General features: G+C 48.0%; 1 protein-coding gene across 12 annotated transcripts in view; it reads left to right on the top strand.

Moving 5' to 3' along the window:
* The window catches only part of TFAP2A (transcription factor AP-2 alpha), a 29,679-nt gene extending 25,674 nt beyond the window's left edge, over window positions 1–4,005 (top strand). For 2 of the 12 annotated variants that reach the window (XR_009451917.1, XR_009451920.1), the window contains 2 exons: window positions 35–295; window positions 3,685–3,989. Coding sequence is in view for 8 of the 12 variants with exons in the window: in XM_059688579.1 (XP_059544562.1) it covers window positions 35–86 (52 nt within the window). In the remaining 4 variants the exon portion in view is untranslated. Of the gene's footprint in view, window positions 1–34; window positions 296–3,684 lie in introns of those variants that run through there. The other 10 variants (XR_009451918.1, XR_009451919.1, XM_059688579.1 and 7 more) reach the window with 10 other exon arrangements.
* The last annotated feature ends 14,661 nt before the right edge of the window (window positions 4,006–18,666 follow it).

Here is an 18,666-nt window from a genome sequence, read left to right as displayed (position 1 = left end):
ATAAATAACAGTATTTTCATTCTCTGAGTTACAGGTGCAGAGATGGCACCGATCCTGAGGCAAGAGTACTAACATTTGTCCTTTAATTGGCTTGATGATCCAAGTTGGGCATTTGAAGAAACACATCCGTCTTTCCCTATTGCTTTGTGCTATGTGGTAAAAAAGAAACCTAAAATGCAAGAAGAGGAGCGGAAGAAAAAGGCAAAAAACCTCACACACCACAGACAAACCGAAGTCAACTCCAAATATCACCCAACCACCCATCTCAGAAGAATAAAACCACAGAACACAGCAGGTAACTGCAGTTCTCACACCTCTGCATCACCTCGTAGGATGCTTAGGGATATTTTTCCTTGTGATTTCAATGAACAATTCTTTTTTTATGTTGGTTGCTGCACAGGTATGCCATTCTCAGCTTCCTGTGTTCTTACTACTCTTAATGATACTGTCCTTGTGATACACCGTGGGAGAGAAACTGAAAAACTTTGACTTATTATGGGTTCCTCTCAGCAGCTTGTCTTTAAAAACATTATTTGCAAGTTAACCAGGAGTTAGAACTAAAGACCCCATTAATGATCAGAGTTTACTCAACTGTTTTCCTGAAGGCAGGGATGAATTAGTCCAAGGTGGAGTAGTTATAAACAGAGAGCAGTTATGTGATTGGACAAGACATTGATTTCCATCTATGAAAGGAGTAGCCCAAACTCATGTTTGCCCATGTGGACATAGATAAAAACAAAAACAAAACAAAACAAAACAACAACAAAAAAACATTCTCAATCAAAACATGAACATAAGTGAAGTCTCCATCCAGAGAAGTAGCTGGTGTTTCCCACGGAGGGCAGCATGGCTGCCATCAGAGTGGGAAGAGAATGTTGAGATGGGAAACTGTGGAATGCATGTTTATGGGAGTTTTTGTGTTTTGAAAAATAAGATTCTGTTCTTTAGGATAATGACAGAAAAAAGGAAAAGAGGGAATACAAGAGATTTTAGGCTGAACCTGGGGCCTTATAACTGTTAAGTATTGTTCATGTGTAAACTGTATTTCTTTTTCGTTTTCGATGCCCCCAAAAGTGCAGCACTAACTTTGATTTCACAGAGAGATTTCTTTCTTAACGAAAGAGCAACAGAGCATATTGCTGGAGAAATCTGTCAGAGCCAAACGAAGCGCAGGGAGATGACCTTTTAGTGGATAACTGAGAAAACATAGAGGAGGGATTTCTCTTCTTTCTTTCCTTCTGTCCTCCCTCCCTCCTCCTTTCCTGCTCTCTCTCCATCAGACCTTCCGTTCCTCTCAGTCTCCTTTTTAACACAAGAATAGGTCTGACATCTTAGAGCAAACTTCCTACGACTATTTTGACTTTCTATACTAAGGTCCATTTAGGGGTAGGAATATTTTCAACAGCAAGGCATGGATTTCTAAAAACTGGCCCAGTTTCATTCTAGTTTTCACCACACGTGATTTTACTGAGGAAATAAATATTATAGCCACTAACTTCCAATAACAACCCCAAACAAAAGCCCTTAAACTGAAGGTAGAGTCTCTCTCATGGTCTAGTCTCATGGTATAACCACTGTTCGGTGATTGTCCTCCATCACAGCCCTTGGCTTTTATAAGTGAAAAAGGAGAGTCCCTGTTAGGCCTGGGCACACGTCTCTCTGAGCTCTCTTGAGTTGTTACCACTCATCACCCTTTTAAAATCCAGCCTACCCCGGGGAAATATACACATATATGCGTGTATATTTATATTTGAAATGTTTGGTTAAACTAAATTTAGCTAATATAGCTTAAAAGATTATTTCTTTTCCTGAGGCAATGAGTTCATGCTAGGATCGAATTCTGCTTTGTCAGCTACCAAATCCCATTTCAGGGTCCCCCTGTCTTTTCTGGAGTCCCCAAGTCTGCTCTGAGCCTTTGTCCACAGCATGGACTCGGTCCCAGCGCCTGATCTCAGCTCGGGGAACCAGGACCCCCGCCTGGGAGGCGGCGGCGCGGTCCACACCCCTCACTGCGTGGGGTTCGGCCCACCCCCAGCCCGGGGCCAGACAGGCACGGCCCCAGCTAAATTCTCCGAAGAAAAAAATCTCCCGCGCACCCCTTTGGATTAGAAGCAATTCGCAACTTGATTCTCACGGCCTGGCGTGGGAGGTGGGAGGCGGCGCGGTGAAGGGGAAAGGGGACAGGAGGTTTGAGCTTGGGGTTGGATGGAGGCGGGCGTGGGGCGGGGGGGGGGTGCAGGAGCCCAGAGGGCAGCCGGGGAAGGTGTGGGAGGCCTGGGCGGCGGCCATCGACGCTCGCGTCCGGGTTTGACCCAATTAAACTGCAGTAAATCCCTGAGAAAGAGGTTTGGGACTTGCCTGCCCTGCAGCCTCCCTGCGCGCTTGCCGGTGCAGCGAGCGGGAGCCGGCGGGCTCCAGGTCAGAGTTTTAAGGGCCCTTTTCACGGAAATGGCGCTTTAATTAACGACTGGAGGCAGGATCCGTGAACCTCCCTGGCTCCAAGGCTCCCGATGCTGCACGAAGTTTCAGCAGCCCTGGCCCGGGGGTCTAAGTAGATAGAGCCGCACCCGGCTTCAGTCCGGACGCGCACCCATTCAGTCCCACCAGGCCTCCCTGAGCTTTCACCCTCACCCATTTCACCCAGCGTCTGACCGCGGGACACCTCTCCCCAGGCCGAGCCTGCCCCTCAGCTAGACCCCAGGCGCGGCGGGAACCCGCGCAGCTGCCCAGCTCCGCCTGCTCACCGCAACATTGGCCATCAGAGTCTTTGAAAAGTCATTAACACCTTGTTTTACTGCAACAATTTGGTTGACCTTTCCCGTGTGAGCAAGCATCCAGGACTGAACTACCTTAGCAGTGGGCAAGTCTGGGGTGGGGTGGGGTGGGGTGGGGGATTTATGTGACCCAAGCAGGGATCCGCATTAGGATGACAGGGGCTGCAAGCCTTGGGTAGCTCCCTGACCAATCCCAGGCCCATTTGCACCTCGGGGCTTCCCCTCCCCCGCTGCCCCTCCTTTTGTAAAACTGCGCTCCGACTTTGCGGCGGGGGCGGGGAGACGCTGGGCTGGGCTGGGCGGGGAGGGGGGCTTCGCAGATAGTTGATATTCCGGGTCCAGCCGCTCTCCGCGCTCCCTTTCTCTAAGCTCAGCCGGGGGGAAGTGTCGCCCCGGGCCAAACATATGCTTCTTTCCAGCGCGCTAATCCACCTTCAGCGTGGAGGCATAATTGCTCGAGTGTCCATGGATTCGCGGCGCTTTGTCCCTTGCTGGCTCCCATCAGCCCAGGCACACGCCATTTCAATCAAATCTTTTCAGAAAACGGCCTCCTTTTATCAAGTCCCAGCCCTTGCAAACGACGGGAGCATTTAACAAAACACCCTCCATGTTCCTCCGCCCGCCTCCCTCAGCCCTGGCGGAGCAGGGAGCTGCGATTATTGCAACAACTTTTCATTCAGTTCAGCCTCTGCGAAAGGGTGGGGGCGGGAGGGGGGGAGAAAGAGAGAGAGGAAAGAGAGAGAAACAACACTGGCATCCCATCTCAGGCAAGTCTTTCTTTAAAGCCTTTGGTGTCAGGTGGTCAGGTGTATGGAAAGGAAAGGTCAAAGGTCACCCTTAAAGAGAAAACATGTTTCATCTCAGTTATTTTTTTTTTTCTCAGTTATTTTTTTTTTCTTTGAAATTACAGAATCGACTGCCTCTGTGAGTGTTTGGGCAGTCCGGTGGGATGAAAAAGCAGGCAGAAACAAGCTCAGTGAAATGGGCAGAGAACAGGGAAGGGTCCTGTGGAAAGGAGAGCATTGGTAGTCCAGCAAAAAGCTCTGATGGAAAAATCCCCAACATTGGTTCCCATATGCCAGTGACTGGCATACATGAAAGTTGAATCTGAAGATCTCTGCCTTATGATAACAATCTCTTGGTAAATATGGAAGTCTTGCACACTCCCGATGTAATATTTTGACCGGATTCCTAGCTTCAGGAGAAAAGGCTTTTATTGATTAGGAGACGAAAAGGAGGACTGTCAGAGTGAAAGACAAACTCTGGAAAATCCCTCAGGAGCTGATGTAAAAAATATTTTTGATGTTGTAGAAAAAAGTAGTGAAGCCAAGTGCAAAAGATGGAGCAATTATTATGTAAATACAAACAGAAGAGATTATAGTTCTATTATAGGAACATAGCTTTGCTGCTTGTTTATAAAATGAGAACGTCAGAGTTTTCTTCAAATCTCAAATCACCTCAGATTAAGACTGATCTTAGGGACTTAGGTAGTTTTCCTGCTGCAATCATTTATTTCATGATGATCAAGGAGGAGAAAGTCAACATAAATGGCACTTGTTCTACAGCCTTAGAATACAGTAGGCCTTTATGGCACAAAACTCCATGGGGCATTTTGGTATTTCCCCTTATCCTTTAGATGCCCATGCTAAGGAAGATTAGAAGTGCTTGATAAATTCCTCCAACTCACATGGGCCCTTCAATGCGAATCCCACCATCCTTGGTCCACTACCAGAGTCAGATGAAATTGTTGAGGTCTCCTGGATTAAGCAAGTAGATGAGCCAAGTTTGCTGTTAATGTTGAGGTCCAGGTATTTAAGCCAGATTTTCTTCAACCACAGTTTTAGCAGGTGATTGGAGATAGGCTGCCTTAGTCTTCTAAAATGTTCAGGTGGTGGGATCAGAAGCGGTAGGAATTTTGGGAGGTGGGATCTGAAGTGATAGGAATTTTGGAAGATGGCTGCCTTGACTCATCCTGGAAACTGGAAAATGAGACACATATGAGCTTTATAGCTTGAGAACAAGAAGTTACTTTGTTATGATCATGAAACAGTAAAGAATGGATGAAATCCTCCAAAACCTAAACCTCATCAGGGGATTGTCAAGGGAAAGAGAGAGTGATTTTGAAATTGTATTCATTTGCTTATATTATGATCTTTTCTTGTAATTATAGAGCAAAAGAAAGACGCAGTAAAATCTCCAATCCTTTTTCATCCTTGCAGTAAGATGGGGGTGAGAATTCAGTCATCTTGGGAAGAAGTTAAATACTACACACCAGGAGGGCAAGGACTGTGAGAACCCTCTAGTGGGGAAGACCACACTCAATAAACATAGTCTGGAATATTCTCTTATTTCTCACCCACACTCTCCATAGCCAGTTGAATGGAAGGACTCAAGATGATGGGTTCCAAGTAGGGAAAATATTTTCTGGAATAGCAGGGAACATGGGAGTGGTGAATCCTAACCTTGAGGATATAGCACCATGCCAATATGGTCTTGAAGATGCCCATGAAGTTGGAAGGCTGGGAACTGAGTGGGTTTCTCCTCTGGCATCAGGAGGCATAAGCAGGTGGCTCAGCTTCCAGAGCTGCCTGACACAAGGGGGGGTGGGGAGACCCATTGTGAGGAGTTGATGAATTCCCGGGGACTTCTAACCACCCTTGGCATTCCAGGAACAACAGAATAGAGGAAAGCATTGAAGAGGACAGCCTAAAATTAAACTGGCCCATTAATAATGAGACCATTCTTAGATGGTTTTTCAAAATTAATACTCAAACAGATATTGATATCTCCAAACTCAACGCAGACCACTGATATCTAACTCTGCTACAAGGCTGGGAAGCTTGCATTGGCACTGCTCCTTCGAGCTCTCAGAAAGCCTTGTGTTCTGCAGTGACATGGCTTAGAAAGGGGTGAATCCACCTGTGCATTTGTGAAGGGGACTTTTGCCACCAACTCAACCAGGAGGTCTGAGAGGAATGCTGGAGCAGGGAGTTGCCTCAGAGAATCTTGGGGCTAAAAAAATCTCTTGCTATACCTTCTAGTATAAGTCCCAGCCCTTGGAAGTTAGTGCCAGGTCAAGAGAATCAAATTACTGGCCTGGGACTCTGTGAAGCCAGAGCTGCTTAGGAAAAGTCTCTCAGTGAGTGTAAGTTTGGAGAAGGAATCGAGGAATCCAAGGAAAGGAATCAAGAAGGAAACAAGAGTTCAGAGGACTCTCTTGCATTTCCCTTCTACTGCATCTTCTTCCCCTCCCTCCCCACCGAGTATTTTGGCTGAACTTAGTGTTGCTTTGTACTTTCCTCCTTTGCCGAGAAAAACCTTAAGAACCTTCCACTAGGCTTAGATTTAACCACAACCCTTACTGAATCTGACTTATGAAAACCAGACTTCTCTGAGAGACGGGGTCTTCTGGCAGCAATTAGTCTGACTTTTCTTTAACAAAATTCTTTGTAATGCCATTCAGAAAATGGTCGGTAGGAGTTTGTGGCAGGGAGTGTGTATGTGTGTGGGTGGGTCTGGGAAGGGGTGGTTGAAGTGGGGGATGGGGTTACAGAAGGCCAATTTGTATGATTTGGTGGGGGGGGGGAAATCCCAATGTTAGCATGTCAACTTTGGGAGCTGTGAAATATTTAATTAGTGCACTAGTTGGGATCCTATTAAAACTGGCTCTATTTCTGAAGACTGCCCTCAAAATCAGCTCATTCCTTTCCTATGTACAGACTATAAAACAACATTGCCATCTCTCCTGACACCGAATTCAAGCCATCTTCCAAAGGAATTTATCTTTAGAAGCAGGACTGCCTGGAACAAATGAAAGAAGGATCCAATTAGTGAATATTCCAAAGTAGAGGCTATGGATGGATGCAAGAAACTGGAGGAGTGAGGGAACAATACCCTGTCACCATCCCTGCAGCGACTTCTCTGTTTTTGACTCCAGGGCAGCAACCCAGCCCTGGAGGTGCTGCCCATTGCCCTCCTCCACCACTGCGAATGCAAAAGTCCAACCCACAACCAACAAGAGACCCATTCATGGAGGCTGCAGAGCCACTTTCTTCTCCTGCTTATGCAAATACTAAATTGAATCAACTGGCTAGAGCGTTCCATTGCTGAAATATGATAGAAAAAAAAAAGTTGAGTATTCCGAGGAAATTGATTCCAACAGTTCACTTTCAGTCGGTGTGGATGTCTGTGTGTCTGAAGGTGGAGAAACAAATGCATCTTGTTAAAGTGTGGCTGCCATTCTTGGAAGCAGCTGAGGGTTTTAGACCCCCCCCCCCTTTCAGAGGAGATAAGAATTTGAGCCTTTTTAAGACGCGATGCTGAAAACTCTGGGCAGCCTCTCCCTGGGACTGAGAACTGGTCTCTGAACCCGCCCTGGTCCTGGTTCCCCGAAGTTGACAGGACTCAAGGTCCGAAGGGCCAATTTCATTGAAAGCCCATCCCAAGCCTGAAGGCGGTCAGCTCCTGCCTCCAGTCCTGCCAGGAGGAAGGCGGACTGGGGAGACGGCGGGGAGCAAACACACGCTCCCCTTCTCCTTCAGACCCGGGGCACAAGGATTTTCTTTAAACTATCAAGAGAACTCAAGCTGTTCCTGAAGCCCAGGAGATACCCTGGGCGTTCCTTTCTCTCTCTAGGCTCCCGGAGTGGCTGACTTCGCGGTAGCCTTACTTGCGCATCAGTTTCCCTACTGCAGTGACTAAGGCGGGAAGTTGCTGAGAAGGCCCGGGATGCTTGTTCTTCGGGAAATCAAAGTGGGGGCCATCAGGAGGGAGGGGGTCAGCCTCTCTTCGCAGTCCAAGGCGTGTTCCCTGACGCGGGAGCCTGGGCAGAGCCCCAGTAACCCACCCCCTGCTCAGAACAATAAGGGCGAGGCGCAGCACGGGTTCTCCGCCACCATCTCTATCTTAAGCATCGTAAAACGCAACAACAACCCCCCCCCCAATCTTTCTGCACACCCAATACATCATTTCAATAAGAATGACTTCACTTCAATAAAGATTTAATACGTTAAATCTGTCTTTGTCGCTGATGGATGCTTCTTTGTCTTGAAAACGATTTGGGGTTTACTGATCAAGAATTCTGGGGGAAATGCTGTAATTCAGAGCCGGGGGTTACATTGTTTGGCAACAGTTGCCGAGGAGGAAAACCCCGCGTGCGCACTGGCACACTCGCGCGCTCGCACCCTCAGAGGCCCGCTCGCTCTGCTCCCTCCGAGGGCTCTCCAGCACCGAGACCTAGAAAGCTTTCCAGAGCTGCCTGGGCCGTGGGGGAAGGGGAGCTCGGGGAGGGGAGGGGGCGGCCTGGAGGGGAGGGGGGGTGATGCGAAGCGAAGCGTCTGTCGGAGAATCATTTGCCCTGAATCACAAATTTTCACGGCTTAAAAAGAAAAGGTAAAGCTAATGTCTGGCTCAATTAATAAACATGGTAATTTCACACCCGGAGAAGGACATAATTTCATCCGAGCGCTATCGGCGCCATCACAAAGGGTCAGGGCGCAGCTGCGGCGAACCCGGGTCATTACGGAGCCGCCGAGCGGCTCCCGCGCCCCGGCCCAGCGCGCGCCTCGAGGCGAAGGATGGCTGCGGGCGAGGCCGGGGCTTCCCCCGATAAAGGATTTACCCACGGTGCGGGGAATGGAGCGGGTTGCAGACGCGGAGTAATCAGCTCGCAGACGTAGCTCCAGCCACGGTCCCCCGCCCCTTGCCACTGACTTTTTAAAAAATAAAAGATAAAACCAATACCCTCTCCTTATCGTATCAGTCTTTTTCTCTTCCCTTCTCATGTTCTTTTATAATAACATTGCGACCAGTACAGTACACACACACACATACACATTTTTGTCTTTTAGAGGCTGTCTTTGATTCGTCTTCAATAGAAATCTTTTGTATCTGTACATTTCAGGACAGTTGCAGTTGATAAATTTCTGGTGTCAAGATTTGGGGCCAGGAGCTGGGAGACAAGATATTAGCTTCAATCTCATAATCTCTTAATCACATTACACTTTAAGTGAGCATGTGTAATTTCACCCATCAATGATTTATTTAAGCATTTGGAGCACAATTACTTGTCTCATACACAAATACTGACTGGAGCATTGTTTGCTAGAAAGAAACCCTGAGATTTAGGAAAAAGAACATATCCTTTCAGTTCCATGACGGGTCCCACCTCGGAATCAAAATTCATCTGTAATCGAGACCCGCGGGGCCCAGCTCCTCAAAGGAAGCCCCACCCTCCCCCACAAACCCCTCCGAACCACGAGGGGGGCGCCCTCCCCCTTTTCTGGGTTTAGATTTTTGAGCAGATCTTCAAAGCCAAAATAAATGCCCATTAAATAGCCGCATGCAAATAGGAGGGAGCCGGGCAGCTTAAACACACAAAGCCCATCTCACATAAAACAAAAGCATGATTGATGGCAACCCGGATGCTCCCGTGTTTGGAAAAAAAATTATACGTGTCCAGTCTCCCAGGTGTCTAAATTATTGAAGAGCGATGTGCATATTTCAGCGGGAGAAGGTGGCCGGGGTTAGGAACCGGCAGTGGGCGCCGCGAGCGCCACGGGGCGGTACTTGGGTCTGGGGAGACTCCCGTGCGGAGAATGTTAACGCGTCCTTCTCTGGGCGGCCGAGGAGGCAGCGCTAACCTGACAGCTCTTGGGCAAATGGTTAGAGAAAATGGATCGCTTTCCTCGGCCAGGGACCCCACCGCCCCGCCGCGGGCAGCCGGTCCCTCGGCAGACCGCTCCAATGCCCGCAGGCCTCAGGGGGCGGCGGGGCCGACCGGGGCGAGCTGCAGCCGGGAGGGTCCCGGAGTGCCCATCCCAGTCCTGAACTTCCGTCCACGAAGGTGGGGGGCTGCGGGGGTGGGATATCTCGGAGGAGCTCAGCCCCGGGGTCGGACTGTGGGGGCGGGGCCCGGGGAGCTCCGCCACCCCCTGAGCCGCTGGCGGCGTCAGTTCTTTGTTCTGGCCCTGCCCGGGCCTCCAAGTGTGGCACCGCCCGGGAGGCGCGACGGGTCGCTCCGTCGGGGGCAGATCCTACTGTGAGCGCCGGGTTCTGAGCGGGGGGCTCGTGTGGGAACTAGGCGGCCCTTTGGGGTGGGGTGGGCGGATTTGCGAAAGCAGGGAGAGGGAAAACAAGTGGGAAATGGAGGGAACTTCCAGTATCTCATTTTAAATACTAGAAGGAGCATTTGAAAACAAGAAGGGATCTCCCCCCCCCCCACTCTATCCCTCCCCCTCCGTCGTCCACCCTCTTTACAAATGTGCTAAGGGGGAGAGCGAGCCCCAGCAATGGCTGAGGGTGGGTCTGCCGCAAGGGAACAGGCTCAAGGGCCTCTGGCCAGCGAGGGAGCCGCAGGCCCTCTTCCTGGCGAGGCCGCGGGGAGACAGACACGCGGGCTGCTGTCCTGCGCGCGGGGCGACTGTTTCCCACGCGCGGAATCCTAACCCCAAACTTGCATCCATCTTGCTGCTCCAGTCAGGCTCGGCGGATTCATAGTAGCGACGACAAAGAGTAATTACATATTAGAAAACAAAACAATAATTACACCACCCAGTCGACACACCAGCCAGCGAAGCGCAGTGGAGTCGGGAACCGCCGAGCCCGCGGCGCCCGCGCTGACTCAGCACATCGGAAGCGCCCGGGACCGTGCGCACCCGCGGGGAACCGCCTCTCCGCGGCCGGACGGCGCGGCGCGGCTCCCGCCGGGCCACCTGCTAGCAGGCCTTAGCGTCCCTGCCTTACACGCTGCTGACGTGGGAGTTGTCTGGCAGAAAAACGTATCACAGGGACCGAATGACCGGTTTCTTGGAGAGTCAAGTTTAGTTTTCTAACCAAGGTAGGTTCTCGGGGCTGAGCTCTAGCTTTGCAGGTTTACATGCAGAATGGAGAAAGGCGGTCCTTAATGTTAGTTCCCCAGCACCTGCCACCTGGTTTCTGTGGCCTCTTCAGGTTTCAGCTTTACTCCCCCAAGTGTCAAGTCCCCCAGGCCCGTTCCCTTCTTCCCCAGGAGCCGGAGGGAGTGCTGGGCAGCTGGGGACGGAGCGCGTCTCTAACCGGGGCCCAGCGCCCCCCCCCCACCTCCCCCTCCCCCAGTGCCCTAGGACAGCCGGGAGGCTGCTCTGCGGCGTCGCTCCCCCTCGCCCCGTCAGGGGCTCCAGCGCGTCCTCGTGTTCATCCCGGGCCCAAGCCTGGAGAGTGGAGGGTGGATGCGGGATCTGGGAGGCGGCTGGGGAGGAGGAGAGGCGTCGCCCGCAGCGAGACGGAGGCCTCCGTGGCTGAGTCCCGAAGTGAAAACGATCCCTATCTGCTGGGGCCCGGAGACGTGGCTGGAAGATGCAACTAAGCTTCAAAAGACCGAGCCGGGCCTCGCCATTCAGGTCTCTCCTCTCACCTCCCCCAGGCCTTTCGCCCTGGGCTGGAGCCTGTCAGCCTCAGAGGCTGGGGCTCGTGGGGGGCGCCAGTGCGCTCGAGCCAAGGGGGTTTGGAAAGGCGACCCAGGGACCGTCCTCCCCAGGCGCGGGGGTGCCCTCGCCTAAGAGAAGGCCCGGAGCAGACGCGTAGACTCCAAGTGTGAGCTGCATGCAGACCCGGGGGCCGGCCGCACCTCTCCTTAGCCAGGAGACACTGTCCGCAGGTGCTAAGGCAGACTTGGTCAAGGAGGGAGAAGGCCTGAGCAACTCAGAGCGGATACCCGGGACTTGGGGAGTCTGAAAGTTGGCGGATAAAGCCTGGGGGAAGCTAGCGAGAGGCCCGCGCTCGGTCTAGCGCCCTCTACAGGGCTCACGAGCCCCGCCAAGTGCGGACCGCTCTCCTTTCATCCCCCAGGGCTCAGAGAAGGACAAAGGACCTATAAAAAATCCAACAAAAAAATATCAGCTTGACCCCCAAAAGAACACTGTTTAATGAGGTGGAAAATTCTTCCACACAAATTGCTTTTTCTACTACTTTATGAGAGTTCATAAATGTTAATGAAATCCAGTTACCAAAAAGTAACATACATCACTGCAGCTGAAGGGAGGCAGAGGAAGGAAGGTGGTGGTTAAGGTACAATCATAATTAAAATAACAGCAGCGGCAGCAACAATGCGGCCTATGGCTAATGTGGTTGGAGGCCCAGTCCAGCGTGGCACCATTATGTCCGATCCGGGTTGGCTACTGGCTGTTTCACCGGACAGAACAACTACAGTTTAGCCACAGCAGCAACAGTCCAAGCAGAAAACGTACAGGTGTAGAAACGGGTGTATCAGAGTGAAAATAAAAACGAAATGCCCCCTTGATTCTTTTCTTTCACAACAGAATGCTTGTTACTGACTTCAATGTCCTCAGAATTCATACAGAGAAAGGAACCCAATGAAAGTGCCTAGAAGAACAAGGGAGACAGCAAGTTCATTGTCCTTCACAACCTGCAGGATGTGATTGCTTTTTCCTTCCTCTCCATGCGTCAGACTGTGAACTCTTAAAGCAAGAGAGCTTATTCTATTTCAAGCATCATTTCTATGCTCAGCACCCAGCCTAGCGCCTGGCACATAGTAGGTGCTTAATAGGTGTGTGTGTTGACTAAGTGAATGATTAAATGGCCAATAACACAAAGTTAAATAACTCAATGGACAATCTACTTGAACACATCTGGAAATGGACTGAGATGCCCATGTCCTCCATACTTTCAATATCCAACAAATATTGTTTGGGAACTTGCTATGTACAGTAACTGTTCTCGGCAATGGGGACACAGCAAACAAACAAAACAGATAAAATGAAGCTTACATTTTGATGTGTGTGTGTGTGTGTGTGTGTAAATGTCTTGTCTTACATGGCTGGGCAAATGGCTTCCTATCAAATTTTGGAAAATGTTTTAATTTTTCACCTTCCAGATTCTTCATTATTAATGGAGTTTAGGAGAAGAGATGCGAGGTCTACTGGTGAAAGTCATTGTATAAAGAATATGCTTTTTTCTTCTTCCAGCACAAATTTGTTCATGGGTAGGGTCCAGCCCACTGGGGTGGGGCGAGGGGGGAAGGGGTTGTGGGAGGTTGGCCGGCTGGTCCCGCCCCCATAGGGCCAGTTGGCTGGCTGCAGTGTGCCTCATAGTGACCCGTAGTTCTGGTCATTCTGGTTGCTTGGCTTTTATATATATAGATAATTGACAAGTAGGAATTGTATATATTCTTTTTTTTTTTTTAAAGAAAGAGCTTTTTTTTAAAAAATATATTTTATTGATTTTTTACAGAGAGTCAGAAACATCGATGAGAGAGAAACATCGATCAGCTGCCTCCTGCACATCTCCCACTGGGGATATGTCCGCAACCCAGGTACATGCCCTTGATCGGAATCGAACCTGGGACCTTTCAGTCCGCAGGCCGACGCTCTATCCACTGAGCCAAACCGGTTTTGGCGGAATTGTATATATTCAAGTTGTATGACTTGATGTTTTGAGACATATGTATATAGTGCAATAATTAGCACACTCAAGCTAATTAACATATCCATCACCTCACATAGTTACCTTAATTTAAAAAAAATATTTTTATTGATTTCAGAGGGTAAATGAGATAGAAAGAGAGCTAGAAACATCAACGATGAGAGAGAATCACCAATCGGCTGCCTCCTGCACACCCCACACTGGGGATTGAGTGTGCAACCTGGCATGTAACCTGACAGAGAATCAAACTGTGACCTCCTGATTCATAGGTTGATGCTTTACCGCTGAGCCATGCTGGCCGGGCACCTTGATTTCTTTTTTTTTTTTTGGCAATAGGTAAGATCTACCCTCTTAGCAAATTTCAAGTATACAATACAGCAGGGGTCCTCAAACTTTTTAAACAGGGGGCCAGTTCACTGTCCCTCAGACCATTGGAGGGCCGGACTATAGTTTTTAAAAAAAACTATGAACAAATCCCTATGCACACAGCGGCGGCAAAAACACACGGCGGTCTGGATAAATGTCTTCGGGGGGCCGCATGTGGCCCGTGGGCCGTAGTTTGAGGACCCCTGCAATAAAGTATTGCTAACTGTAGTCACCATGCTGTGCGTTAGATCTCAAGAACAAATTCATCTTGTGTAACTGAAACTTTGTAGCCTTTGACTAATACTTTCCCATTTTCTCCTCCTCCCAGCCCCTGGCAACCTACCATTCTGCCTTTTGCTTCTGTGAATCAACTATATTAGATTGCACATATGAGTGAGCTCATGCAGTATTTGTTTTTCTGTCTCTAGCTTATTTCACTTAGCATAATGTTCTCCAGTTCATCCATGTTGTTGCAAATGGCAAAATTCCCCCCACCTTTTTTTTTTTTTAAGGCTGAATAATAGTCCATTAGAATGTTTCAAAGGAAGATGTTTTATATTTCTTTTTTTTTTTTAAATTAAATCTTTATTGTTCAGATTATTACATTTGTTCCCTTTTTTTTCCCCCCATAACTCCCCTCCTCCCAGTTCCCGCCCCACCCTCCGCCCTCACTCCCCACCCACTGTCCTCATCCATAGGTGCACGATTTTTGTCCAGTCTCTTCCCACATCTCCCACACCCCTTTCCCCCCCAAGAATAGTCAGGCCATTCCCTTTCTATGTCCCTGATTCTATTATAATCAACAGTTCATTCTGTTCATCAGATTATTTATTCACTTGATTCTTAGATTCACTTGTTGATAGATGCATATTTGTTGTTCATAATTTGTATCTTTACCTTTTTCTTCCTCTTCCTCTTCTTAAAGGATACCTTTCAGCATTTCATATAATCCTGGTTTGGTGGTGATGAACTCCTTTAGCTTTTCCTTATCTGTGAAGCTCTTTATCTGACCTTCAATTCTGAATGATAGCTTTGCTGGATAAAGTAATCTTGGTTGTAGGTTCTTGGTATTCATCACTTTGAATATTTCTTGCCACTCCCTTCTGGCCTGCAAAGTTTCTGTTGAGAAATCAGCTGACAGTCGTATGGGTATTCCCTTGTAGGTAACTGAGTTTCTTTCTCTTGCTGTTTTTAAGATTCTCTCTTTATCTTTTGCTCTTGGCATTTTAATGATGATGTGTCTTGGTGTGGTCCTCTTTGGATTCCTTTTGTTTGGGGTTCTCCGCGTTTCTTGGACCTGTAAGTCCATTTCTTTCACCAGGTGGGGGAAGTTTTCTGTCATTATTTCTTCAAATAGGTTTTCAATATCTTGCTCTCTCTCATCTTCTGGCACCCCTATAATTCTGATGTTGGTACGCTTGAAGCTGTCCCAGAGGCTCCTTACACTATCCTCGCATTTTTGGATTCTTTTTTCATTTTGCTTTTCTGGTTGGATGTTTTTTGCTTCCTCGCATTTCAAATCATTGACTTGATTCTTGTGCTCCTCTGGTCTGCTGTCGGGCGTCTGTATAATATTCGTTATTTCAGTCCGTGTGTGCTTAATTTCTAGTTGGTTCCCCAATATAAGATCGAGGGTCTTATTAGTTTTCGTGTAGATCTCATTAAGTTTATCGGCAGCTTCTAAACAGTTCTTGAGAGACCTTAAAAGTGTGGTTCTGAACTCTATATCTTCCATTGACAATTTTGTCCTGTTTCTTTGTCTCCGCATTTTGTTATGCTTCCTTGGTGCACCCCCTAGTGGTCTTTGTTCGCAGTCTTATAGATAAATCTTGATTGTTGTAGCTAATTCCAGGGAGGGTTTGACCTCCAGGCCAAGTGGCAATGAGAATCAACTGTGTCAGCAGTGAGAGAACTTCTGTCCTCTAGGGAGGTGCTAATCTAGCCTTTGCCTGAGGCTATCCGGCAAATGCCTCTGTGCAGGGCGTGGGCAGGGCGGGTCACACAGGATCAACAGGGTGGGCCAGAGAGAGCAGTTATGGCGGCTCTCAGTCCTGTCCCGAGGGGCTCTGCCTCTCTGAGTCCCAGCACCCGCTGCAAAGCTCGGAGAGAAAGCTGCACTCGCTCTGACCAAAGCCAGACAGTCCTGCTTCTCCCGTTTGAGTCTGGGTCCCTAAAGACTCGCCCGGATCTGGAGCTCAGAGTCTGCGACTCCCTCCCGATTGAAAACGCCAACCGCACCCTCCGCAGCCAGCCCGCTCCGCGCACTCCGCACCTCAGAACTTGACTTCAGCACTGCGCCTCCTCTGAGTGTCCGTATGCGTTTCTCTTTCCTCCTAGTTGTAGGACTTCCACTCAGCCAGCGTTCCTGTGGTTCTGGGCGATGTCCGTTCCGTGTTCTAGTTTCACTTTTGAAGTAGTTGTTCAAAGCAGCAAACTCCGGCGTTAACCTATGCCGCCATCTTGGTTCTCCTCCTGTTTTATATTTCTTTAATGGGATTATTTTGTCTTATGACTTTATCTCTAAGGAGAATATTGTCCTGTTCCCTTGAGAATTGTTAAAGTAATGCCATTTTGGCTTTGCATACAATGCTTAATATTTCATATCTAAATTTGGGTCCTAATACTAATAATTATTGTTTTTTAGCTCTTATCTTTTGTCAATTACTATGTTCAGTGCCTTATAGACTTTACTCCCTTTAAACTCACAACAATCCTTTGAGACAGGTGCCATTGTTGATATCTTTATTTATTAAATAAAGGAACCAAGGCTGAGAGAGGGTAATTAACATATGTTAGGTCACTGGTGAGTAACTGGCAATGCCTGATCTGGGACATGGGACATTAGAATGGAGAATGCCCTGCCTTAGGACTTTCAGCCATTGTGATCAAGGGCAAGCCATTGCCCTCAGCTTTCTTATCTATAAAATGCAGCTAATAACTGCCTAGTCTATATTGTTCACAGTGTGGTGAAGATAAAATTTGATCCACTTATGAAAACACGTGAATGTTAAAATGCTGCAAGAATATGGCAGTTTTTGTTGTAATATGCTGTTTCTTATTCATACTAGTACCTCCTATAACCAAATAACTCTCTAGCAGTAATCACTAAAATTGATTGAAGTTTAGCTGAGTGACTGTTTTGGGATGTGGGTAGTGATGGATCTGGTGAGCATGAGGTAGAGGGACTGTGATGGTTGAATCATTGGAGATGATTGGGTTCTTCCTGCTGAGTCTCCCTGCATCCTGTGGGATTTCAGGGTCTGCCAGGAGTGGCCTTCTGAAGTAGCCCCCCCCCCCCGCCCTCCTGTCTCCCCTCTCCTCCCCTCCCCCCGTCTTCCTTAGGGATATTCTCCCTTCTAATTGCACAGAGCGCAGCTCTGCCTTGCCTGGGCCATTAGCCCTGCTGTTGGCCATCACTATTAGCAACAAGTCCTGCCTGGCACAACAGTGAGAAAGGTTAAAGTGTTAATTTTTGTAAGTAAATTTGCAATGCCACTTTGAGACAACATAATTACTACTTCCCATACCATATTGTGTCTGGTGGAGAAGTGGTCACAAAGACATCCAACAAGCATCAAGTCTCTGTCACCACCTACTGCACCTGTCCTCCTCCAAAAACAGTGGGCAAAACCTTGTGTGTATTTGAAAGTCTTGGATACTTTTCACACTAGTCACTTGTCTGGGTAGCACCTGGAGATGTCTTTAATGTTTGAAACTCGGGTCAGTGAGTCAAGGAATAAAAAGGCAGAGCTATTAAGGAAACACTGGCTTCATAATTGTTTTAGTAATCAGCTTTATATTTCATTCACTCATTCAGATGTTCATTAATTTAGTCAACACTTTTAAGTTCTTTTTTTTGGACTTCAAAAATTTTCTTGAGAAGCTTCCAAGCTGATGGGGAGGCAGATGAGTAAAAATGTAATTACAGAACAGGGAGGTAAGTTCTAATATAAATTTATGCATACATTGAGGTTGGATCAGTTAATCATTTGGATATATGAAATCAGGCATGTCAGAGCATGTAGTCTACCTGGAGTGATATTGCCCTGAAAGGGGCAAATATTGGTTCTTGGAGGGCAAACCTATCTTAGACATGACAATGGTCTGTGGCCCTCCAAGCTCAACCCTATTTGACAAAATCTTATTCCTTGGTATTTAATTTTTCTGGTTAGATAGTCATTAAATTAAATTAAGTTTTCTCCTTAGAGGGAGTAATAATGAAAAAAAGGCTGATAACCACTAGGCTAGATAGATAAATTTGCCTTAGTAAGTCAGACTGTTGGTCTCAGACTGTTACTGTTCTAATTAGCTAGTTATTAATAATATATATTTTTATTGATTTCAGAGAGGAAGGGAGAGGGAGAGAGAGATAGAAACATCAATAATGAGAGAGAATAATTGTTCAGCTGCTTCCTGCACACCGCCTACTGGGGATTGAGCCCACAATCCAGGCATGTGCCATGACCAGGAATTGAACCTTGACCTCCTGGTTCATAGGTAGACGTTTAACCATTGAGCAACACAGGCTGGGCAGGAAGCTGCAACTTTACACTCTCCAGGGAACCACCAGTCCATTCTCTACAGATCACTGGGGGAAGGGGAAGATGGAGCATGTATGTGCAGTAAAATCGGGAAGGCACTTGCCTGTCAATCAAATCTGAGAACAAAGATTAATATTTGCTAGAGAGGTGGAGCCAATGCAAGCCTGCAAAATTTGGGAATACACAAACAAAGGAATATTTTCTCTCTCTCTGGTTGCTCTCTGTTCCTCTGGCTTTGCTCCTGCTTCCTCGCACTTGCCTGTATGCCCCCATAGTTATGTGGTCCTAGAAGTCGCGTGGCCCATGGCCATGCTGACCCAACACACAATGAACTACAGCTTGGAACATAAGTTAAGCTGGCCCGATGCTGGGCTGGACTGTGCTCTAACATGGAGTGGAAACTCTGGGCAACGGCTTTAATCCTAGCTCGACTGAAGACACAGCTGGACTTCTTCCTTGGTGAACAGAGGAAGAGGGGACCTTGGAAACTCTGGGATTTAATTTCACTCAAATAAATACCACTAATTTTCTGATGCTAGTCTTAGAAAATTCTTTTTCTCTTGACA

This window comes from Myotis daubentonii, chromosome 3 (genome assembly GCF_963259705.1).
Source record: "Myotis daubentonii chromosome 3, mMyoDau2.1, whole genome shotgun sequence".
Lineage (NCBI taxonomy): Eukaryota > Metazoa > Chordata > Mammalia > Chiroptera > Vespertilionidae > Myotis > Myotis daubentonii.
The sequence above is the reverse complement of the archived record's forward strand: the minus strand, read 5'-3'. Positions and strand labels throughout refer to the sequence as shown.